The 25475-nt window shown below is 39.8% G+C and overlaps 4 protein-coding genes across 4 annotated transcripts; all 4 read left to right on the top strand.

Moving 5' to 3' along the window:
- The first annotated feature begins 11602 nt into the window (after positions 1-11602).
- Positions 11603-12117, top strand: LOC114436545 (transcription factor HES-5-like). Its single transcript, XM_028406853.1, has 2 exons — positions 11603-11688; positions 11797-12117. The coding sequence occupies exons 1-2, from the start codon at positions 11626-11628 to the stop codon at positions 12115-12117; spliced, it is 384 nt and encodes a 127-aa protein (XP_028262654.1). The 5' UTR covers positions 11603-11625.
- Positions 12118-15145: 3028 nt separating this feature from the next.
- Positions 15146-15642, top strand: LOC114436555 (transcription factor HES-5-like). Its single transcript, XM_028406871.1, has 2 exons — positions 15146-15208; positions 15322-15642. Exons 1-2 carry the CDS (start codon positions 15146-15148, stop codon positions 15640-15642), a joined length of 384 nt encoding a protein of 127 aa, XP_028262672.1.
- A 3625-nt stretch (positions 15643-19267) lies between these two features.
- Positions 19268-19783, top strand: LOC114436537 (transcription factor HES-5-like). The gene is made up of 2 exons (XM_028406842.1): positions 19268-19354; positions 19463-19783. Exons 1-2 carry the CDS (start codon positions 19292-19294, stop codon positions 19781-19783), a joined length of 384 nt encoding a protein of 127 aa, XP_028262643.1. The 5' UTR covers positions 19268-19291.
- A 2998-nt stretch (positions 19784-22781) lies between these two features.
- Positions 22782-23302, top strand: LOC114436548 (transcription factor HES-5-like). The gene is made up of 2 exons (XM_028406860.1): positions 22782-22868; positions 22982-23302. Exons 1-2 carry the CDS (start codon positions 22806-22808, stop codon positions 23300-23302), a joined length of 384 nt encoding a protein of 127 aa, XP_028262661.1. The 5' UTR covers positions 22782-22805.
- Positions 23303-25475: the final 2173 nt, after the last annotated feature.

Genomic DNA, 25475 nt, shown 5'->3' with positions numbered 1-25475 from the left:
TTTGACGTGATCAGCTGCTCCACTGATTGATCTCCTAAAGCATCCATCAACACACTGAAAAAGTGTTGAGACGATCTTTGGAAGACAAACTAAAAAGTGAATACTGTGCTTACATTCGTGTGTGTGAGGATGTGGCAGCAGACATCATCCCTTCTCTGTCTCTTAATGTTTGACTCAGATGAGTGGGCGGAGTCTAGCACACCTGAGCCAGCGGGATGCTCTGCGGATTCTGGCGGCCAGTCAGCGTCCAATCACCATGCAGATCAAGGGCCAGAGGGGGCGGGGCACAGAGGCGGACAGGGGATCCTGGGAGCCGCTTCCCCTTAACCTGCAGCACCTCAACCTACCCCTCCCTCTGATGCCGGCAGGGCTCAACACCTCTAGCCCCTCCTACCAAGACAGGTACACACACATATTCAAGTAAAGTGACATCAGTCGTCAAGTGATATTTAAATAAATAAAGAATTATTAGGATAATTATTGATAATAACATTTGAAAATGTGCAATTAAAAAAATGATATTTTTTGAGATATAGTCTTAATATTATACAACTTTGCATTTAAAAATATATATTACAAGGTTGAGTACAAAAATAATTCAGTCAATGCATCATACTGTGTTTGGATATTTACAGGTAAACTCTAGAGCTCATTGAAGTCTTTAGTTCTAAATTTTATGATCTTACTTTCAGACATTATTACGGCCATCTCTCACAAGATCACTGTGACAGAGGACGGTACAGCTACCTGTCTAGCTCCCCAAGGGACACTGTGGACATCGGCCACCAGGTGACATCAAGAAACACATGCACATTAACACAGTAAACTGAACTTTATGTATTAGCATTAACCTGGCAACAAAATGCTGCAGCCACCGTGACATCACAATGTCAAGTTAAGATTCATGTTTTTATGGAATGCAGCTCATCTTACTCATTTTTTCTCTTCACATCTTAATTCCATCAGGATCTGGAACTGAATGCTCGTCGACCAAAGGGACAAAACTGCCTGATGGGATGCTGCAACACCAACCTAGAAGAACAAAATGCTTGTCACAGTCAGGTATCTAAAACTGACAAACTGACTGACACATTCCTGTATCATTATACACACACACACACAGGTGTTTGATTTAATCCCACACACCATCTGCCGCTGGAAACATGTAGCAGAAAAATCTGACTGAAAATAGCCCCTGATAAATACACTGTTCTGTCTTGAGTAATGTGGCATCAAAGAAGTAACAATCTATTAGTAACTGACTGATCACACAGCATCTGATGTAGGTGTGAGGACACTTCTACAGGCACATTCTGTCACTACTCAGCTTGCACTAAGGTGTCACACATGTTATATATTCAGTTACTTTTGTAGTGTGTGCTTTGGTGCAATGATTTTTGGGACTGAGAATGTTTGTTGTTATAGACCGATGATGAGGACTTTATACTGGAGAAGCCGCTGGGGTTCCTGCCCCTTCACCATGAGCTGGACAGTGGCCTGGGCTGGACAGACGGGTCACTCCACCAAGGTGATCTCTCAGGGCTGGAGACCGAGGAGGGAGGTCTAGAAGACTGTCATTCACATGGGGCACTTGCCCCAGGGGGCTGTGGGGGTTTCGGAGGTGGCGGTTCTCCTTCCTCAGAGTCCTTCATCTCCTCTGAGCTCAGTGACTCAGGCTTCTACAGCGTCAGCACTGGGGAGTTCAGGCATTTCCAGAGGCTGCTGGAGAAACGGATGCGTTTATACAATGCTAGGCTGCAACATCAGGGTGAACCATGCGAGAGGCGCGAGAGGCGTGACAGCTGTCCTAAGAGTCACCGTGAGCTGCTGGAGGCCATACCTGAGGCACTGACAGTGCAGCCTCAATGTCAGCACAGGCAGCTGGGGATAGAGGAGGGTGCAGGGCCTGTCATGGATGTCCCACCTCGTGGACTTTTCAGGTAAATTAATACCATTACAGCTGGTTTATCTTAAGAAGCTACAAATGTCCCCCTTTAGTTCAAACCCTTTTACACTGACAGATTAGATCAGTATGTGTTCTCTGTATTTTAAGGCTTTTTTAGACATTACTATTTATATTTCCAGGGTTTCATCAGTCCAGTTCCATAAAGCCGACCGGCCCTGTCTGAACCGTCACAGCTCCAGCAGTGGAGCCCTCTTCAACCCGTCACTCGGCCACCCTGCAGTCTCACGAATGACTGGCCCGGTCCTCTCCACCTGCAGCACCCCTTCCAGCCACAGGAGACCACCCATGCAGCCTCACCACCACCAGGGATCAAGCTCGGTGGGGATGCTGAGGAGAAGCCGAACACTACACCATCGTCCTCCTCCACAGGAGTACCGCCGGCGGGCCAGCCACCCAGCTTCCCCCTCATACTGTGCAGCAACCATGCACCACTGTGGAGGTGTTGTGCCACATAATGTTCTGCCACCTGGCCTGCCAGAAGAAGGGGAGCTAGTGACCGGTGTGATGCCTCCCCATCCAGCAGGCATGACACTGTCACCCCAACAACACCCTGCCAGTTTAGGGCATATGAGTGGCGCCAATGCGCATGAGCGATGCTATGACCCTAACTCTAACAGTCAGATCCCTCATCATGACTGGTGGCACTCACAAGAAAGAAGCTTAATGCCTGAGCCAATGATGACAGAAAGGGACAGAGAGATAGAAAGGGAACTGGAACAAAAGAGGCAAATTCAAAAAGAGAAAGAACTTGAGAGGGAGACACAGCTTCAGGAGGAGATGGAAAGAGACAGAGAAAGGCTGCAGGAGCTGGAGAGGAGCCGGGCCAGAGAGCAGCAGCGTCTTCAGAGTCTGGTCCACCCTCCTCATGCCGGAGATGTTAATGATACATGGCCTAAACCTGCCACCCGTCAGTCTCATGGAGGTGGGGGAGGCAGAGGTCTCTACAGCACTCTGGAAGGCCATACAGGGGCTGGTGTTGTCGTTGGACGAGATGCAAATCAAGTACAAATTCACCCAAATTCAAGCACTAATCCCAGTTTGGGTCTGCAGCCTAAATATATTCCAAGCCCTAAACCCAACACAACCTCACGGATCTCCAGGAGCCAGCTGCTTAGGGACCGGGCGTGCCAGCTGGCGGATGAACGTAGTGGTATGAGCACCGATGAGGAGACCAACAGTGACAAGCTTTTGGGTCGGTACTGGAGTCGGACGGAGAGGAAGGAACACTTCCTGCTGGCTCGCGAGCATAAACAGCAGCAGCTGCAGCTGCAGGCCCGAGCAGGGACTGTGCGAGATGGCAGGGGAGGAGCCCTCACAGGAGGAGGAACCTCTGCAGGAGAAGGAGGTGTACTGGAAAGCAGAGGAGTTGGTCCTTTTGCAGAAGGGCGGTGCAACACCGTCCTGGAGCTGAGTCAGAGGAAGCTGAGTCGTCTGAGGAACAAAAAGCTGTTGGATGACTGGACAACAGTAGAGGAGCTGCTGACTCATGGGACCAGGTTGGACAACCAGGAGGACATGCTGTGTCCCAGCTCCCTGCTGACGGTCACCACTGTCTAACTGCATGGACACCGTGTCTAACTGTATGTCTTTCTACTGGATGTGTGTGTCAGTGTGTGTGATATGAAGCTAACAGTACAACATTTTGACTACATTGTTCTATCTTTTCCAGAGTCAGATGAAAAAATGGATGTCCGTTTGTCTGTTTTTACTGTAGCTAAACAGAAACACTGTTGGCAGAGAAGACAAGTTCGTACTCCATTCCTTTTAAAAGTCTTCAATTATACAGTTTAATAATCCAGCTAGCTTTTGATCTGTAGAATGATTTATAAAAATGCTAATGCTTAGCAAAGGTCAGCCTGACATACATTTCAGCCAATTCAAGTCCATTTCTACATTGTGCACATCACAACCTCACAAAAAAGCAGTCAAAAATACATCCCTAAATATAAAGGAAAGGTTAGTTACGCGTTCACTCACATTAAGGAGTCAGGCGTTGTAAACCTTGTTAAGGTTAGGCTTAAATAATAGGGAATGGGAGCAGTAAAGATTCAAAATTCAAAACATTACACACATTTTACATGGAAACCCGTTACCTTCAGCTACTGTCGCAACGAGTCCCACTCCCATTAGGTAGAGATCCAGGTGGAGAAATATGCACACATCTTCCATTTTCAAGGTCCGAAACATCCCCTTAATGTGATGTTTTCCTAGTAAGGACGAGCTGGTTATGCAGCTGCAATCCTACGTGGCTCCACACTTTGAGTATGCAATATCACCCAAAATTTCTGACCATCACAGCCTTGATGTCCCTAACGGAAATAGGGAACTGACATCCATTTTCTCGCATCTCTGTAGAAGACAGAGAACAAGAGAGTTTAAATAAATGTTGGATTGTTTTCTATTTTTGAATGTGTGCAAGCAAGAGAACCTCACTGTCATTGCTGGACATCACCTCAACTGATAGCTTTATGTGTGGGTGTCTGACCACTGTACAGCACTCCTGACAAAAATGTGTATGTCAGTGCATGATGCTTGTAATGACAAACAGCCAAACAAGGTCAGATGAGCGTGTATGTTTGCATCATGTGTTTCATGCTACATCCTATGCTACATTTATTTCACTGAATCTACTGACAGAATTACAAAAATTTGGGTTTGAACACACATCCTCCTACAGACCATGAGATTATGGGGAGCAATACTGTTCTGCGTGATGTTACCTGGCTGTGCACCACAGAACACATCAACTGTAGCAATGCAGACAATGACCACTGAGATTTGATACCAAAATTCTGAAACTGTTTACAATTAAAAACACAAGTCAGCGGGAGCTTTTTTAAACTAAAATGCAACCTAACTGACGTGTGTCTGCAACACTAGTGTTGAGACGGGAAAAACTTTGCCATGGAGGTTTGTGGAGGATTTAAATGCTTTAATCTGTGAAATCAGCTGCTGGGTGTGTTTTTTTGCTGGATTTTGTGCTGCATTCACATCAAATTGTTTATGTTTCATTAGAAAAGTTCCAGAACCAAAGAAATGCCCTTTGAAACAGTGGCAACAAATACTGTTTACAAGTACAATTAATATGATAATTGACAAGAAGCTAAGAATCAGCTATTCTCTTATATTTCTATAACTACTTAGTTAGACAAACCTTTCTAAGGCTACTGGCTGCTCTGTGCTCAGCAACGTGACTGGAGGTGAACTGACAGTTCACTCAAAACCAAACATTTTTCCTCAAATGAGATATAGGCCCTTCTTATGTGTGTTTAAATAAAATAAAATAAAATAAATTACAATAAAATAAATGCTACTATTGTGAGCAATTTCATATAGGGACTATTTTCTGTCAACCTGCACCTAAAGCTCACATAATGTTTCTATGAAATAAGATTTTTCTGAAAAATATCTTCGATTTTTGAAGTGAACTGTCCCTTTATAAGAAACATCAACATTAGTTAGTGGTTCCGTTATGTGTGAATGTTACAGACGAGCTTTTTACTGATCTGCTGATGTGAATGCAGCATAAGATATTTGGCCAGTTCGTGGTTGTCCGTTCCTGCTGGCGTATTTTACTGTTGGCAGGATGTTTACAGATAAACACAGAAATGCATGTTTACTCAAACCTACATTGATGCATTGACTGCAGAGACAGTTTTTTTTTATTTTTAAAGTTTACTCCATGTCAGCTCTACATTAGGTTGTGCAGACTGCTGCAGCATCTGTTCGACATTCCACTAACAAGCTGGTACAGTGTGAAGAAATCTGACATCTTCTGATTCCAGATCTAGTTCAGGAAAATGTGCAATAATACCTCAAGCTAGTTTTAATATGACAATGAGGGTGTTGTGTGCGCTACCTGTCAGTGTTCCATCGAATGCAGTAAATCAAACAGATGCACGAAGTGACCACTGGTGCACAGTCATCTTGGAATCTACAGAGACAGCAAAGATTATGTAGATATTTACATTATTTCTTTACATCATTTTCCATGAGAGGGACCTAAGAAAACAACTTTTTGCACATCATTTTTATACAAAAAGTTTTCCCTAACTTTCTGTACCAGGGACTGAGGCCAGTGGAACGACTGTAGATAGAAGACAGTACGTGTTGATGTTTTGTTTATAAACTATCACAGTGATTTATGGAGGAAGAAAATTAGTTTATTGTGATTGTGTTGGGTATATTTTAATATTTTCTTGTGGTGGTTTCAAAACCAATGTGAACTGTTTTTATGATCTTTCAAGGCTACTTCAGTTACTTAAAAACTGGTGAAACTCTGATTTATAATTTTTAAAGGGTGAACACTAAAATGTGAATATTATTGTCTCTTTAAATGGCTAAATTGAACTTTACTGTTGTTTTGTGTCATTATGACATGTACATATTGATTTTGTCAGACGGTGCGGTTGATGAGAATGGAGTTGGTGAAAGGACAGCGTGATGCCTCCAGAAGTTTATCATGTGATTCTCTAGGTTTATAGCTGTGTTATGGAGGCTGTATATATACAGCACATTTTAGTATTAGTACATTTATAACTCACCATATTGTCAACATTCATGGATAGTTTCAGTTTGTTCTGAATGTTAAATGTGGCATCCATGAATTATAAGTAGGATCACGGACACTGTAATGCTTAAAAAGAACACAATGACATTTTAAACAAATATTCTTTATGTTCTCCAGAGTCACATGATTCAGATGGATATCAGGTTCATTGATCCCTGGGTCCAGGATGTGTTTAATCACGAAGAAAAGGCAAAAAAACGTTACTCTGAGTGATTGATCGGGTGAATAGAAAAACATTTTTCTGGTGCAGAGTTGCAATGGCGATGTTACATTATATTTTCCCTCCTGCTATCAGATATTGGTATATTTCTTCGAAGATTAGGAGCCAGACTAATATAGATGCCTAATATGAAGCATAATGCAAAACACAGACAAAAAAAATGACCCTGGACATTATCATAATGCATGATATCGGTTAAATTAATGCGTATCCTTCTGTCTTGTAGAGGGATCCTGTGTGAAAACATTAATTGTTGTAAGTAATTAACGCAGAAAACCTCACCCATGAAGGACTATAGAGGTGCAACTAACAACTTATTGATCACTGAATGTAAGAAATGTAGGAAAATAATGGAAATCCATAAGTGAGTAGGTAGGTTAATCACAGTAACGGGCTGCATTAGGTGTCCTTTCAGTTGACGTAAACAAGCCCTCCATGTCATTTAACACACACAACCATTCTATGCTATCTTTTCTAGCCATGCTCACAACACTCTGATTGGCTCAGGAAAACAGTCGTCACTCAGCACATCACCAGACAGCTGAATCATTGGACAAATGAGAGATGTGATTCAGGGGTGGAAGCTGAGCTGGTGTAGTTTGTTAAAATTAGACAGCTGTTGAGTTACTGGAAGGTGGATTTTTCTCTAGAGTGGTTAGCGGTTTCCCAGAATGCCCTGGACCTCTCTCTCTCTCTCTCTCTCTCTGTGTGTGTGTGTATGGAATGCACAGAAATAACTGATATCCATCTTTTCAATTGACTCTGAAGATAGAGAAACAGAATATCTGTCAGAATAACCACCCTGTTTGTTTTAAACACTTAAAGCACTCGGAGAGAAAAGACGTGAAATCAAACCTCCGCCCTGACTGTTTCCACATTTTCCCTCTCTCTTTCTCTCTCTCGGCTGTGACTCAAACAGTCTGAATAATGGATGACGAAAAGAGAATTTTTCCTTCCCACCCGCCCCCTCTTCACCCTCTTTGCTTACGTTACACAAGGACACAGAAGGCTGAAAATAGCGCTGCTGTCCTCATGTGATGTGAAATTAAAAGCACACTGGAGCGGAGATACTTGCTGCTGGGGAACGCAACACTTGTTTTACTCCATCTGACAATCCCTCCATCCAGCCTGCAACACCACCTCCATCTGTCGGTGCAAAGGTACTTTTCACTACAGCAAGCTTTTTGAATATGATTATGTACATGTGATTGTAATAAAGAGATTTTAATTAGCTATGACATTATGGTTTTGTGGTTTTATTGACGTGTTATGCTTAGATATGAGCAGGGATTCAGACCTGGTGTAAAAAAGTTAGGTTAGAATTTGTATTTTTTTTTTTCAATTTACATTTACATTTTCACCAAACAGACCTGTCTGAGGTGTTCCAAGCTTTAGGATGAGGGAACGACTGGCTCCAGACCTCTACAACCCTTTACGAGATAATGTGGGTATACTGCTAATGGATACATTGCCTTGAATTATATGACTTCATCACATTAACATGCACATTAATTTACATCCGCACATCCATTTATATACATGACCTTATTTTACCAGCTGTTGCCAAGGTGTGCATAAATGTTTGTTTCCTAAGTGGCATGCACACAGATACTTAATAATTAATACATAGCACAAAATCATTGCAGCAAAGGAAATCTATTAATCTATTACTCACCAGTCAATATGATATCAACATCTTTATGACACAGCCAAGATGAATTGATTAAAAATAAATTGTCATTATTGACATTATTTACATTCACACTACTAAAGTGAAGGCCATTAGAAGTTACACACACAACGGAAACTTGAGTAACTACTTTTTTCTATTTATGGGGTATTTCTTTTCAGTCATTCGAGGGCACAGAGATTGGGAGTGCTTAGAAGTGTTGGAAATGGAATTCATAAATATTATCAAAATATTTTAGTAATGAGTGTTTCAGTGTGTTCAGTGTTCAGTGTTCAGTAATGCTCTCAGTCTAGCCTCTCCAATAAAGGCGTTTTTGCTCAGACACGGCTTACAGTATGTAGTCACCATTAATAATCTAACTTTGTTTTCATTCTCCCTCTGCTCAAAATATAACACATACATTTGGTTTCCAGGACACACACACACACACACACACACACGCTCTGTGGCTAATCTGATGCATGAGACACACAATTCTATTGAGCCTTTAGTAAAGGACAGAGTGTAGGAAAGCAGGGAAGAGTGGAACAAAGGCCCACCCAGACAAAAGAACAAGGCCCCCTAAGACCCTGCAGAGGCAAAGGTTAGGATGGAAAGTGTGGCATCAAAATTAAAACAGTGCACATACAAAAAGTAACACTATAAACTCTGACAAGATTACACAGATCTTATCAAGAACTTGTGAAACCATAAAATATGTTGATATCTCTGCTGGCACTACCTTTTTTATTAGAATTTCATAAAACTCATGTATTTGACATTTTAAACATCTTGCCTTATTTTTGGGATAATAACCCTGTCTCAGAATGTTCCACTAACATTAACCATTGTGCCCAAAGCAATGAAAATATTCTGTGATTTGATTGTTATATGGTTCCACAGAGCTCTATGACTGCCTGCGACTGTGAGGAATTCTAGTCAAGCCTAGTCAAGGTAAACCGATGAGTCATGGCGATTTAAACATCATTTAAACTTCATTCATGACAGCTGAATCTGAGACAGGCTGAACTTCTGTCCTCTGAGCTGCACAGTCAAGATCAGCATCACCAAAGACAAAAGTCCAGTCAACAGCGCCCTCTGGAGGCCATGGTGGACTCCTACAGACTGGAGTCACTATTAAATTGAATTTAAATGACAATATTGGTCATAAATTGCTGAACTGGATTTTTTGAAATGTTATGAACTTGATTTTCTGTAGTGTTTGTACAGACACTTTTATTTTTAAGACATTTTCTGGGAAAAGGACATGTTACAGATGATAGACATGATTGATCATCACATCTATTTTTTAAAATAAACAGTTGTTTAGTGGTAAAAGCAGAATTCAAAGTATCGTGTTTTTTTTCTAAATATAAGATCAGACCACTGATCTGTTATGGACTTGTTTAGCTTGTGATCTAAGGATGAAGACATTAATCACTGACATACTGTGTTACTGTTCCAAAGGCAGTGATCAATGACAATCCCTATGTGTAAAAAACGTTGGTGCAACTATTAAAACTGGGTGTTGGAATGTCAAGACCTAAAGGTGACGCTGAGGCCGTGCACAACAACTGAAGAGACACTCCTCCAGTCAACCGACAGATTGTGGGAAACCAAAGGAAACTCACTCTCAGAGCCTCAGAGGGACAATAGATGCAGATCTGTGGCCCAAAGAGACAGGGACTGAGGGGGATGATGACGGTACTTAAAGAAAACTGTTTGTGTCAAAAAAGTAAATCTATATATTTTAATAATTTTTGTGCAGTAATGTATTTTTAAACATTTTTGCACTATTCAAAGCGAAATGTTTGGGAGAATTTATCTTTGAAAATGGAACACTTTAAAACAATAAACAACAGCAATGGTCACAAAGTGTGTCACTGTCTTATAGCACATGCCAAACATTTGATAATGGAATAAGTGTGGGAAAGCTCTGAAGAGGAGTCACAGTTCAAGTTGATTTGCATTCTTAACCACACCAGCACCCGACTATTGTCCAGAGGGATTTGGCACACTTCATGAAACAGCTGCCTTCTCCTCACCGACATGTTGAGACATGAAATTTGAACCATCTCATGAAAAAAGCTTTTATGTTCATCTCATGTTCAATTTTCTGCAAATGAAAGATTTAACATAAAGATAATTTTGGTGTAATTGTTGACACATGATTTCATCATGAATGTATTTTTAGAAGTTATCAATGCTTTGATTCAGCCAATCACGTTGTTTCCCTCCAGATGGTTGGTGACGTCAGGCTCTGTCTCTGTTAGAGCACACGACCATCACAAAAGCTCCTTTTGTAGTGACTGACCACATCATTCAAAGACTGAGTGTGGGAAACTGAGAGCAACTTTCTACTCACACCAACCACAAGACAGAGGACACACCTGCTACAGCTGGACAGAAGGAAAACTTTCAGGACTTTAAACATTAAAACACATTCTAATAAAACATAGAACACTGATTGCAGCCTCGGCTCCCTCAAGATGTGATGGTGGTTCAATCCCAGCTCCTCCCTAGTCACAGTTGTGTGTCCTTGGGCAAGGCACTTTACCCGCATAGCCTCCAGTGTACTCACTGGTGTATGGCGCTCTTTGCTGGGCTGCCTTAAGCAATTTCCCCATTGTGGGACTAATAAAGGTTTCTGAATTAATTAATTAATTCATGTAAAATAACAAGTAAGAATACAATAAAGTGAAGGCAACAACTCAGCCAAGTGTGTGATGTTTCATCTTATGATTTAAGATTCAATCCGCCCACATACATTTTCAATTCAAGTTATTATTCTTTTAGACATAATTTACTAACAATATGCTGCTTTTGCTTTAATGTACAGACTTTGATTACAGATGTGATCAGTTATTGATTGTCTGCTCAGTCAAAGTCATTGATCCAGCATCAAGCAGCAGATCAGCTCTATCTACAGGGTCACCACTTTCCCAGATTCAAACAGAGCTCCTCCACCTGTTCCCCTGAGACCTAACCATTGTCACCCACTAATATGACCACTGGGCATGTGGCAGACCAGATCTCCTTTATGTTACAACCTGCTCTCTGATTGGCTGAGACTGTGGGAAACATCAACCAGACCAAGACCCACACATTCATATGGAGATGTGTGAGTATAAATAGGAGGGATGAAGCCAGCACAGATCAGATTCTCTCTACAGAGACCTCTACAGCACAGAGATCCAGACATGGCACCTACAGTCACTGCAGCAATGACCAGTTCTCAGGAGCACCTGACTCTGACCCACAAGGTAAATTGAAGATTCATGGAGATTTAAACATCATTCATCCCAGCTTATATTAGTTGATGCTCACACTGTTCCTGAACAAGTTTATTAATGACTTTGTTCTTCCTGCAGCTCAGAAAGCCTCTGGTGGAGAAGTTACGCAGAGAGCGAATCAACAGCAGCATTGAGCAGCTCAAGTCTCTCCTGGGTCCAGAGTTCCTCAAACAGCAGCCAGACTCCAAGATGGAGAGAGCAGACATCCTGGAGATGACAGTTTGCTTCCTGGCACAGCTGCAGCAGCAGAGAAGCCTGCCAAACCACATCAACAAGCTGCAGTCTTCCTCTGATAAGAACCTGAGAGAGGCTGACTGCTCTCCTCTGAGCTCCACAATCCAGACCTGCATCACCAAAGACAAGAGTCCTGTCAACAGCGCCCTCTGGAGGCCGTGGTAGACACCTACAGACTGGAGTTACAACCAGACTAAATTTAAATGACCACATTGGTCAAAGATTAGAGGACTGAATTCTTTGAAATGTTATGAACGTGTTCTTCTGTTTGTACAGAAGCTTTTATTTTGAAGACATTTCCTGAGGAAATGGCAGCAACAATATCTTTCATGTTAAGAAAGAAAACATCTTGTCATGCATGTTGCATGAAACACATCTGATTGCATCAGCAATTATTATCATTTATCTCTGAAATTCATGTACTGATAATGCTTTGATCGCATGTTTAATGATTGTTACTGAGCTTTGTGATCAGAAATGTAAATGTCCTTTTTGAGGACAAATAATGGACTTTATCTCATTTTAATCTCTTATGATTACTCAAAACTGATCTGTTGCAAGATCCAAAGTTTCTCTTTTATTTCTAAAAGGTTTGCATGTCTTCACAATGTGGCGACATTTGTCACATTTTCATTGATAATGGTCAGTTAATTCAAATTTTGAATATTTTTTTCAAGACATTGTTAAAAATGACCTCACTTTATGTGATGATTGAACACTGATCTGTTTTAAGATGAATATGTTTATCCTTTTACTGTAAAAGGTTTGTTTTTGTCACACTGTCACAGTTTTAATGTGACCATGTAATTTGTCCCTGTTGAGTATTTACTGGTATTTAAGAATGATGTGATCTGTTTTAAGGTCAGTCTTTCCAGAGTTCTCTTACGTTCACTGTGTGAACATTGGAAAAACTGGGCAGTGAATACTGTGTCCTGAAGTACTGTAAAGCATTGGTCTTTTATAAAGACAGCTGTTCCTTTACTCTGTCTGAGTACAGTGTGTCTTGTAGAAATCTGCAAGCTGTTGTTGTGATGTATCATCACCTCTTGGTGGAGCTTTCATACTTTATGTGGCTCATTGCGTGTTGTTGAATAAACAAACAATTCAAACTGAAAACCATGTCTTCTCATGTCATACATCTTTCTATGTGACCTCACAGAAAACTGTGAAATGGTTGTTGACAGGTTTAGCAGAGATACATACTGTACATCCATAACTGGACTAAACAAAGAAAAATGAAAAAAAATTCTATTTAAATATATAGAAAAACACACTAAATACACATTGAGGGAATGACACACAAGTGAAGCACACTAAGGCAAGGCAGGTGATCAACAACAAGTGGGGACACAAGAGGGCAGAGGAAGTCAGGAAAACTATAACAAGTGGAAAGGTGAGTATCAAGCAGGAAGTAAGAAACTGAAGACTTTTAAAAACAAAAAGGAAACAAAACTCTGACACCAGAGGACATTGTTACACACTCCATGCCTCACGTCTGAAACATGATTCTCTAAGTGTAGTTGTTGATTTAAATTCTAATACAGGCAGCTCTTAACATTCTTTTTAAAGCAGTGGTCAGTGATCATCTCTGTATCTGACTGTGAGTACAAAATTGCTCCGTCATAATTTGAGTGGAATGTCAGTGTGCTGTGTTGGAATGTGAAGACTTTAAGCTAAAACTGAGGCCAATCACTGCAGCTAATGTGATGCATAATGAGACACACGTGTATTGATCCTTCAGTCAAAGGACAGATTGTGGGACACCAGAGGAAACTCACTCTCAGAGCTTCAGAGGGAAAATAGATGCAGACCTCTGACCCAAAGAGACAGGGACTGATGGGGAAGACGATGGTACTTAAAGAATCTGTGTCAAGTCAAATCTTAGTAATTTTCAAAAAGTATGATGTTCAGCTCTGCAACACTTTTGCTAATACATTTTATACATTACTATAGAAGATATTGGGGGAAAATTATTGGTGAAAACCAAAAAAATGGATATATATAAACAACAGCATTGGTCCCAAAGTGTGTCACTGTCTTATAGCACATGCCAAACATTTGATAATGGAATAAGTGTGGGAAAGCTCTGAAGAGGAGTCACAGTTCAAGTTGATTTGCATTCTTAACCACACCAGCACCCGACTATTGTCCAGAGGGATTTGGCACACTTCATGAAACAGCTGCCTTCTCCTCACCGACATGTTGAGACAAGAAATTTGAACCATCTCATGAAAAAAGCTTTTATGTTCATCTCATGTTTACTTCTCTGAAAATGAAAGATTGAACATTCAAAGATAAATTTGGTGTAATTGTTGACACATGATTTCATCATGACTGTATTTTTAATAGTTATCAATCCTTTGAGTCAGCCAATCACGTTGTTTCCCTCCAGATGGTTGGTGACGTCAGGCTCTGTCTCTGTTAGAGCACACGACCATCACAAAAGCTCCTTTTGTAGTGACTGACCACATCATTCAAAGACTGAGTGTGGGAAACTGAGAGCAACTTTCTACTCACACCAACCACAAGACAGAGGACACACCTGCTACAGCTGGACAGAAGGAAAACTTTCAGGACTTTAAACATTAAAACACATTGTAATAAAACATAGAACACTGATTGCAGCCTCGGCTCCCTCAAGATGTGATGTTTCATGTAAAACAACAAGTAAGAATACAATAAATTGAAGGACACAACTCAACCAAGTGTGTGATGTTTCATCTTATGATTTAAGATTCAATCTGCCCACATATTCATTAAAATTTTCAATTCAAGTTTTTATTTTTTTTAGACATATTTTAATCACAATGATGCTTTTGCTTTAATGTACAGACTTTGATTACAGATGTGATCAGTTATTGATTGTCTGCTCAGTCAAAGTCATTGATCCAGCATCAAGCAGCAGATCAGCTCTATCTACAGGGTCACCACTTTCCCAGATTCAAACAGAGCTCCTCCAGCTGTTCCCCTGAGACCTAACCATTGTCACCCACTAATATGACCACTGGGCATGTGGCAGACCAGATCTCCTTTATGTTACAACCTGCTCTCTGATTGGCTGAGACTGTGGGAAACATCAACCAGACCAAGACCCACACATTCATATGGAGATGTGTGAGTATAAATAGGAGGGATGAAGCCAGCACAGATCAGATTCTCTCTACAGAGACCTCTACAGCACAGAGATACAGACATGGCACCTACAATCACTGCAGCAATGACCAGTTCTCAGGAGCACCTGACTCTGACCCACAAGGTAAATTGAAGATTCATGGAGATTTAAACATCATTCATCACAGCTTATATTAGTTGATGCTCACACTGTTCTCCTGAACAAGTTTATTAATGACTTTGTTCTTCTTCCTGCAGCTCAGAAAGCCTCTGGTGGAGAAGTTACGCAGAGAGCGAATCAACAGCAGCATTGAGCAGCTCAGGTCTCTCCTGGGTCCAGAGTTCCTCAAACAGCAGCCAGACTCCAAGATGGAGAGAGCAGACATCCTGGAGATGACAGTTTGCTTCCTGGCACAGCTGCAGCAGCAGAGAAGCCTGTCAAACCACATCAACAAGCTGCAGTCTTCCTCTGATAAGATCCTAAGAGAGGCTGACTGCTCTCCTCTGAGCTCCACAATCCAGACCAGCATCACCAAAGACAAGAGTCCTGTCAACAGCGCCCTCTGGAGGCCGTGGTAGACACCTACAGACTGGAGTTACAACCAGACTAAATTTAAATGACCACATTGGTCAAAGATTAGAGGACTGAATTCTTTGAAATGTTATGAACGTGTTCTTCTGTTTGTACAGAAGCTTTTATTTTGAAGACATTTCCTGAGGAAATGGCAGCAACAATATCTTTCATGTTAAGAAAGAAAACATCTTGTCATGCATGTTGCATGAAACACATCTGATTGCATCAGCAATTATTATCATTTCTCTTTGAAATTCATGTACTGATAATGCTTTGATCGCATGTTTAATGATTGTTACTGATCTTTGTGATCAGAAATGTAAATGTCCTTTTTGAGGACAAATAATGGACTTTATCTCATTTTAATCTCTTATGATTACTCAAAACTGATCTGTTGTAAGATCCAAGGTTTCTCTTTTATTTCTAAAAGGTTTGCATGTCTTCACAATGTGGTGACATTTGTCACATTTTGATTGATAATGGTCAGTTAATTCAAAATTTGTATTGTTTCTTCAAGACATTGTTAAAAATGTAGTGTAACCTACAGTGTAACCTAATGTTACACTGTAGGTTATACATTAATTACATTGTTTAAGGTTAAATATTTCTGACGTGTCTCCATTACACCAAACATCAATTTTATACAATGTGTGATTTATGTGATGATTGAACCCTGATCTGTTTTAAGATCAATATGTTTATCCTTTTAGTGTAAAAGATTTGTTTATGTCAATTTTGTCACAGTTTTAATGTGACCATGTAATTTGTCCCTGTTGAAAATTTACTGTTTATTAAGAATGATGTGATCTGTTTTAAGGTCAGTCTTTCCAGAGTTTTCTTTTGTTCACTGTGTGAACATTGGAAAAACTGGGCAGTGAATACTGTGTCCTGAAGTACTGTAAAGCATTGGTCTTTTATAAAGACAGCTGTTCCTTTACTCTGTATGAGTACAGTGTGTCTTGTAGAAATCTGCAAGCTGTTGTTGTGATGTATCATCACCTCTTGGTGGAGCTTTCATACTTTATGTGGCTCATTGTGTGTTGTTGAATAAACAAACAATTCAAACTGAAAATCATGTCTTCTCATGTCATACATCTTTCTATGTGACCTCACATAAAACTGTGAAATGGTTGTTGACAGGTTTATCAGAGAGACATATCTTGAAGTTATTCTATTTGAACATTTGAAGAAGGGAAATCATCTTTTAAGTCATTTCATATGAACACTGTTAATCGAAACATCAAACTGCCTAAAAATCATTCAATTGCAACACACTGGAGCTGTGTCTGTTTTTATATACAAAACAAAAACATTAACTATTTAAGTATTTAAAGAGGTCAGACATTGTATCAAATGCCCTGCATAATAAGACATTATGCATAACAAGGCACACTTCTATTGTTCCTGCAGTGAAAGGACAGAGTGTGGGAAACCAGAGGAAACTCACTCACAGAGCGGCTGAGGGACAATAGATCAGACCTTTGCCCTGAACAGAGGCAGATTAACAGAGAGCCTGAAGGTTAAAGTGGAAACTTCCTCACGTCTCACATCATATGTTGATTTTTTTTTCCCTCATAATTCAATTTCTATCAATCTTATACATGTTATTTGCTAAGCCTGCAGTTTAGAAAACTTAAAACCAATTACATGTTTTATATAATAAATCAAATTTCTGCTATTGTTTTAAAAAAAGAACGTTAGACAGGTCAGAATATCACTAAATATCAGACGTAACCTAATGTTACACTGTAGGTTATACATTAATTACATTGTTTAAGGTTAAATATTTCTGACGTGTCTCCATTACACCAAACATCAATTTTATACAATGATATTAAAACATAATGAGGTGCAAAACGTATATGGAACAAACATTGCCTTAAATTTTTTTAGTTAATGGAGTATAATAAAGGTCTTTTGAAAAAGAGCTAAGACTGATTAGCCTCATTAGCTCCACCAGCAGCCGACCATTCACCAAAGGGATTTGGCACGTGTCAGCCAAAGTGTACTTGTTCATTTAATTCTAATATATTTCTTCTCATTGTTGTAAAGCCAGTGGTCAATAATCCCTGCATCTGATTGTGAGTAGACTGTCATAATTTTGGTGCAGTCAGAAGTTTGGGTGTTGGAATGTGAAGACTTTAAGCTGAAGCTGAGGCCAATCACTGCAGCTAATGTGATGCATAATGAGACACACTTGTATTGATCCTCCAAAGGACAGATTGTGGGACAACAGAGGAAACTCACTCTCAGAGCCTCAGAGGGACAATAGATGCAGACCTCTGACCTAAAGACACAGGGACAGTGGTGGAAGATGATGGTACTTAAAGAAAACTGTGTCAAGTAAGTCTTAGAGATTCTCAAAAGTATGGTGATCAGTTCTGCAACACTGTAAGCTTATACATTTTTATACATTACTATAGAAGATATTGGGGGAAAATTATTGGTGAAAACCAAACAACTGGATATAAAAAACAACAGCAGTGGTCCCAAAGTGTGTCACTGTCTTATAGCACATTCCAAACATTTTATAATCAAATAAGTGTGGGAAAGCTCTGAAGAGGAGTCACACTTCAAGTTGATTTGCATTCTTAACCACACCAGCACCCGACTATTGTCCAGAGGGATCTGGCACACTTCATGAAACAGCTGCCTTCTCCTCACTGACATGTTGAGACATGAAATTTGAACCATCTCATGAAAAAAGCTTTTATGTTGATCTCATGTTCAATTTTCTGCAAATGAAAGATTTAACATAAAGATAATTTTGGTGTAATTGTTGACACATGATTTCATCATGACTGTATTTTTAGAAGTTATCAATGCTTTGATTCAGCCAATCACGTTGTTTACCTCCAGATGGTTGGTGACGTCAGGCTCTGTCTCTGTTAGAGCACACGACCATCACAAAAGCTCCTTTTGTAGTGACTGACCACATCATTCAAAGACTGAGTGTGGGAAACTGAGAGCAACTTTCTACTCACACCAACCACAAGACAGAGGACACACCTGCTACAGCTGGACAGAAGGAAAACTTTCAGGACTTTAAACATTAAAACACATTGTAATAAAACATAGAACACTGATTGCAGCCTCGGCTCCCTCAAGATGTGATGTTTCATGTAAAACAAGTAAGAATACAATAAATTGAAGGACACAACTCAACCAAGTGTGTGATGTTTCATCTTATGATTTAAGATTCAATCTGCCCACATATTCATTAAAAATTTTCAAGTTTTTATTTTTTTTAGACATATTTTACTCACAATGTGATACTTTTGCTTTAATGTACAGACTTTGATTACAGATGTAATCAGTTATTGATTGTTTGTCAGTAAAAGTCATTGATCCAGCATCAAGCAGCAGATCAGCTCTATCTACAGGGTCACCACTTTCCCAGATTCAAACAGAGCTCCTCCAGCTGTTCCCCTGAGACCTAACCATTGTCACCCACTAATATGACCACTGGGCATGTGGCAGACCAGATCTCCTTTATGTTACAACCTGCTCTCTGATTGGCTGAGACTGTGGGAAACATCAACCAGACCAAGACCCACACATTCATATGGAGATGTGTGAGTATAAATAGGAGGGATGAAGCCAGCACAGATCAGATTCTCTCTACAGAGACCTCTACAGCACAGAGATCCAGACATGGCACCTACAATCACTGCAGCAATGACCAGTTCTCAGGAGCACCTGACTCTGACCCACAAGGTAAATTGAAGATTCATGGAGATTTAAACATCATTCATCCCAGCTTATATTAGTTGATGCTCACACTGTTCCTGAACAAGTTTATTAATGACTTTGTTCTTCCTGCAGCTCAGAAAGCCTCTGGTGGAGAAGTTACGCAGAGAGCGAATCAACAGCAGCATTGAGCAGCTCAAGTCTCTCCTGGGTCCAGAGTTCCTCAAACAGCAGCCAGACTCCAAGATGGAGAGAGCAGACATCCTGGAGATGACAGTTTGCTTCCTGGCACAGCTGCAGCAGCAGAGAAGCCTGCCAAACCACATCAACAAGCTGCAGTCTTCCTCTGATAAGAACCTGAGAGAGGCTGACTGCTCTCCTCTGAGCTCCACAATCCAGACCAGCATCACCAAAGACAAGAGTCCTGTCAACAGCGCCCTCTGGAGGCCGTGGTAGACACCTACAGACTGGAGTTACAACCAGACTAAATTTAAATGACCACATTGGTCAAAGATTAGAGGACTGAATTCTTTGAAATGTTATGAACGTGTTCTTCTGTTTGTACAGAAGCTTTTATTTTGAAGACATTTCCTGAGGAAATGGCAGCAACAATATCTTTCATGTTAAGAAAGAAAACATCTTGTCATGCATGTTGCATGAAACACATCTGATTGCATCAGCAATTATTATCATTTATCTCTGAAATTCATGTACTGATAATGCTTTGATCGCATGTTTATTGATTGTTACTGATCTTTGTGATCAGAAATGTAAATGTCCTTTTTGAGGACAAATAATGGACTTTATCTCATTTTAATCTCTTATGATTACTCAAAACTGATCTGTTGCAAGATCCAAAGTTTCTCTTTTATTTCTAAAAGGTTTGCATGTCTTCACAATGTGGCGACATTTGTCACATTTTCATTGATAATGGTCAGTTAATTCAAATTTTGAATATTTTTTTCAAGACATTGTTAAAAATGACCTCACTTTATGTGATGATTGAACACTGATCTGTTTTAAGATGAATATGTTTATCCTTTTACTGTAAAAGGTTTGTTTTTGTCACACTGTCACAGTTTTAATGTGACCATGTAATTTGTCCCTGTTGAGAATTTACTGGTATTTAAGAATGATGTGATCTGTTTTAAGGTCAGTCTTTCCAGAGTTTTCTTACGTTCACTGTGTGAACATTGGAAAAACTGGGCAGTGAATACTGTGTCCTGAAGTACTGTAAAGCATTGGTCTTTTATAAAGACAGCTGTTCCTTTACTCTGTCTGAGTACAGTGTGTCTTGTAGAAATCTGCAAGCTGTTGTTGTGATGTATCATCACCTCTTGGTGGAGCTTTCATACTTTATGTGGCTCATTGCGTGTTGTTGAATAAACAAACAATTCAAACTGAAAACCATGTCTTCTCATGTCATACATCTTTCTATGTGACCTCACAGAAAACTGTGAAATGGTTGTTGACAGGTTTAGCAGAGATACATACTGTACATCCATAACTGGACTAAACAAAGAAAAATGAAAAAAAATTCTATTTAAATATATAGAAAAACACACTAAATACACATTGAGGGAATGACACACAAGTGAAGCACACTAAGGCAAGGCAGGTGATCAACAACAAGTGGGGACACAAGAGGGCAGAGGAAGTCAGGAAAACTATAACAAGAGGAAAGGTGAGTATCAAGAAGGAAGTAAGAAACTGAAGACTTGTAAAAACAAAAAGGAAACAAAACTCAGACACCAGAGGACATTGTTACACACTCCATGCCTCATGTCTGAAACATGATTCTCTAAGTGTAGTTGTTGATTTAAATTCTAATACAGGCAGCTCTTAACATTCTTTTTAAAGCAGTGGTCAGTGATCATCTCTGTATCTGACTGTGAGTACAAAATTGCTCCATCATAATTTGAGTGGAATGTCAGTGTGCTGTGTTGGAATGTGAAGACTTTAAGCTAAAACTGAGGCCAATCACTGCAGCTAATGTGATGCATAATGAGACACACGTGTATTGATCCTTCAGTCAAAGGACAGATTGTGGGACACCAGAGGAAACTCACTCTCAGAGCCTCAGAGGGACAATAGATGCAGACCTCTGACCCAAAGAGACAGGGACTGATGGGGAAGACGATGGTACTTAAAGAATCTGTGTCAAGTCAAATCTTAGTAATTTTCAAAAAGTATGATGTTCAGCTCTGCAACACTTTTGCTAATACATTTTATACATTACTATAGAAGATATTGGGGGAAAATTATTGGTGAAAACCAAAAAAATGGATATATATAAACAACAGCATTGGTCCCAAAGTGTGTCACTGTCTTATAGCACATGCCAAACATTTGATAATGGAATAAGTGTGGGAAAGCTCTGAAGAGGAGTCACAGTTCAAGTTGATTTGCATTCTTAACCACACCAGCACCCGACTATTGTCCAGAGGGATTTGGCACACTTCATGAAACAGCTGCCTTCTCCTCACCGACATGTTGAGACAAGAAATTTGAACCATCTCATGAAAAAAGCTTTTATGTTCATCTCATGTTTACTTCTCTGAAAATGAAAGATTGAACATTCAAAGATAAATTTGGTGTAATTGTTGACACATGATTTCATCATGACTGTATTTTTAATAGTTATCAATCCTTTGAGTCAGCCAATCACGTTGTTTCCCTCCAGATGGTTGGTGACGTCAGGCTCTGTCTCTGTTAGAGCACACGACCATCACAAAAGCTCCTTTTGTAGTGACTGACCACATCATTCAAAGACTGAGTGTGGGAAACTGAGAGCAACTTTCTACTCACACCAACCACAAGACAGAGGACACACCTGCTACAGCTGGACAGAAGGAAAACTTTCAGGACTTTAAACATTAAAACACATTGTAATAAAACACTGATTGCAGCCTCGGCTCCCTCAAGATGTGATGTTTCATGTAAAACAACAAGTAAGAATACAATAAATTGAAGGACACAACTCAACCAAGTGTGTGATGTTTCATCTTATGATTTAAGATTCAATCTGCCCACATATTCATTAAAAATTTTCAATTCAAGTTTTTATTTTTTTTAGACATATTTTAATCACAATGATGCTTTTGCTTTAATGTACAGACTTTGATTACAGATGTGATCAGTTATTGATTGTCTGCTCAGTCAAAGTCATTGATCCAGCATCAAGCAGCAGATCAGCTCTATCTACAGGGTCACCACTTTCCCAGATTCAAACAGAGCTCCTCCAGCTGTTCCCCTGAGACCTAACCATTGTCACCCACTAATATGACCACTGGGCATGTGGCAGACCAGATCTCCTTTATGTTACAACCTGCTCTCTGATTGGCTGAGACTGTGGGAAACATCAACCAGACCAAGACCCACACATTCATATGGAGATGTGTGAGTATAAATAGGAGGGATGAAGCCAGCACAGATCAGATTCTCTCTACAGAGACCTCTACAGCACAGAGATCCAGACATGGCACCTACAATCACTGCAGCAATGACCAGTTCTCAGGAGCACCTGACTCTGACCCACAAGGTAAATTGAAGATTCATGGAGATTTAAACATCATTCATCCCAGCTTATATTAGTTGATGCTCACACTGTTCTCCTGAACAAGTTTATTAATGACTTTGTTCTTCTTCCTGCAGCTCAGAAAGCCTCTGGTGGAGAAGTTACGCAGAGAGCGAATCAACAGCAGCATTGAGCAGCTCAAGTCTCTCCTGGGTCCAGAGTTCCTCAAACAGCAGCCAGACTCCAAGATGGAGAGAGCAGACATCCTGGAGATGACAGTTTGTTTCATGACACAGCTGCAGCAGCAGAGAAGCCTGCCGAACCACATCAACAAGCTGCAGTCTTCCTCTGATAAGAACCTAAGAGAGGCTGACTGCTCTCCTCTGAGCTCCACAATCCAGACCAGCATCACCAATGACAAGAGTCCTGTCAACAGTGCACTCTGGAGGCCGTGGTAGACACCTACAGACTGGAGTTACAACGAGACTGAATTTAAAAGACCACATTGGTCAAAGATTAGGACTGAATTCTTTGAAATGTTATGAACGTGTTCTTCTGTTTGTACAGAAGCTTTTATTTTGAAGACATTTCCTGAGGAAATGGCAGCAACAATATCTTTCATGTTAAGAAAGAAAACATCTTGTCATGCATGTTGCATGAAACTAATCTGATTGCATCAGCAATTATTATCATTTATCTCTGAAATTCATGTATTGATAATGCTTTGATCGCATGTTTAATGATTGTTACTGATCTTTGTGATCAGAAATGTAAATGTCCTTTTTGAGGACAAATAATGGACTTTATCTCATTTTAATCTCTTATGATTACTCAAAACCGATCTGTTGCAAGATCCAAAGTTTCTCTTTTATTTCTAAAAGGTTTGCATGTCTTCACAATGTGGTGACATTTGTCACATTTTGATTGATAATGGTCAGTTAATTCAAATTTTGAATCGTTTTTTTCAAGACATTGTTAAAATTGACCTCACTTTATGTGATGATTGAACACTGATCTGTTTTAAGATCAATATGTTTATCCTGTTACTGTAAAAGCTTTCTTTATGTCACGCTGTCACAGTTTTAATGTGACCATGCAATTTGTCCCTGTTGAGTATTTTCTGGTTATTAAGAATGATGTGATCTGTTTTAAGGTCAGTCTTTCCAGAGTTTTCTTACGTTCACTGTGTGAACATTGGAAAAACTGGACAGTGAATACTGTGTCCTGAAGTACTGTAAAGCATTGGTCTTTTATAAAGACAGCTGTTCCTTTACTCTGTCTGAGTACAGTGTGTCTTGTAGAAAGCTGCAAGCTGTTGTTGTGATGTATCATCACCTCTTGGTGGAGCTTTCATACTTTATGTGGCTCATTGCGTGTTGTTGAATAAACAAACAATTCAAACTGAAAACCATGTCTTCTCATGTCATACATCTTTCTATGTGACCTCACAGAAAACTGTAAAATGGTTGTTGACAGGTTAAGCAGAGATACATACTGTACATCCATAACTGGACTAAACAAAGAAAAATGAAAAAAAATATTCTATTTAAATATATAGAAAAACACACTAAATACACATTGAGGGAATGACACACAAGTGAAGCACACTAAGGCAAGGCAGGTGATCAACAACAAGTGGGGACACAAGAGGGCAGAGGAAGTCAGGAAAACTATAACAAGTGGAAAGGTGAGTATCAAGCAGGAAGTAAGAAACTGAAGACTTTTAAAAACAAAAAGGAAACAAAACTCTGACACCAGAGGACATTGTTACACACTCCATGCCTCACGTCTGAAACATGATTCTCTAAGTGTAGTTGTTGATTTAAATTCTAATACAGGCAGCTCTTAACATTCTTTTTAACCCTTGTGCGTCATTGGGGACTTTTTTGTCCATTTGGGTAATTTTTGCCTCTTTACCTGGCCACCATTTTATCTGTGTTGGTGCATATGGCACAATTTTTTGTAACAAAGACTCTTTCTAGACACATTTTAGAAATCCAATTTAAATTTTTCAAATACATCACTAGAACATGGTGAAACAAATTTACTACCCTTTTGTGTCATTAGGGGACAAAAAAGTCCACTTCCAAAAAACTGCTATAAAAAATTAACAGATTAATATTTTTTCTTACTTTTTTCTACATAAATATGTTAAACAACTTCAGCCCTGCTCAAAACTACCAAACATTAAATCATTTTGAGGAATTTAACCCTTTAAATGCCAGTTTGATTACTTGATGTCACAGTAATGTTTTTATGAAGAAAACACAAAAAATGAGTTATTTTCCACAAAACAAAAGTTAGGTGGCTGAGGCATTATTTTTATATCTGTCATGGATAGGTGAGTAAATTGCTCCATCACAATTTGAGTGAAATGTCAGTGTGCTGTGTTGGAATCAAGCGGCAACCTTCGGGGCTCAAAGTGGAAACCCATGCGGAAGTGTCAAAACTTGTAATTCACGCTGCAACAGCTGGGGGTTGGCTCCAAAAGCGAGTAATTTCCCAAAGACTCCCATGTTAAAATGGCCGACTTCACAGCAGAAATTAACATGTTTACGGCCTGGTACAAAAAACCACTCTGGTCTCAGATGATAGGTTCTCTTCTAGTGTCAATTGTAGGGGGGGTGAATT

Source organism: Parambassis ranga, chromosome 5 (genome assembly GCF_900634625.1).
Source record: "Parambassis ranga chromosome 5, fParRan2.1, whole genome shotgun sequence".
NCBI lineage: Eukaryota > Metazoa > Chordata > Actinopteri > Ambassidae > Parambassis > Parambassis ranga.
This window is presented reverse-complemented; position numbering and strand designations above follow the sequence as displayed.

Excerpts from the sequence above, each read along its gene's own strand:
- LOC114436545 (XM_028406853.1), top strand. The coding sequence starts at position 11,626 with ATGGCACCTACAGTCACTGCAGCAATGACCAGTTCTCAGGAGCACCTG. Across the intron at positions 11,689-11,796 it reads ACCTGACTCTGACCCACAAG|CTCAGAAAGCCTCTGGTGGA; the intron begins GTAAATTGAAGA and ends TTCTTCCTGCAG.
- LOC114436555 (XM_028406871.1), top strand. The coding sequence starts at position 15,146 with ATGGCACCTACAATCACTGCAGCAATGACCAGTTCTCAGGAGCACCTG. Across the intron at positions 15,209-15,321 it reads ACCTGACTCTGACCCACAAG|CTCAGAAAGCCTCTGGTGGA; the intron begins GTAAATTGAAGA and ends TTCTTCCTGCAG.
- LOC114436537 (XM_028406842.1), top strand. The coding sequence starts at position 19,292 with ATGGCACCTACAATCACTGCAGCAATGACCAGTTCTCAGGAGCACCTG. Across the intron at positions 19,355-19,462 it reads ACCTGACTCTGACCCACAAG|CTCAGAAAGCCTCTGGTGGA; the intron begins GTAAATTGAAGA and ends TTCTTCCTGCAG.
- LOC114436548 (XM_028406860.1), top strand. The coding sequence starts at position 22,806 with ATGGCACCTACAATCACTGCAGCAATGACCAGTTCTCAGGAGCACCTG. Across the intron at positions 22,869-22,981 it reads ACCTGACTCTGACCCACAAG|CTCAGAAAGCCTCTGGTGGA; the intron begins GTAAATTGAAGA and ends TTCTTCCTGCAG.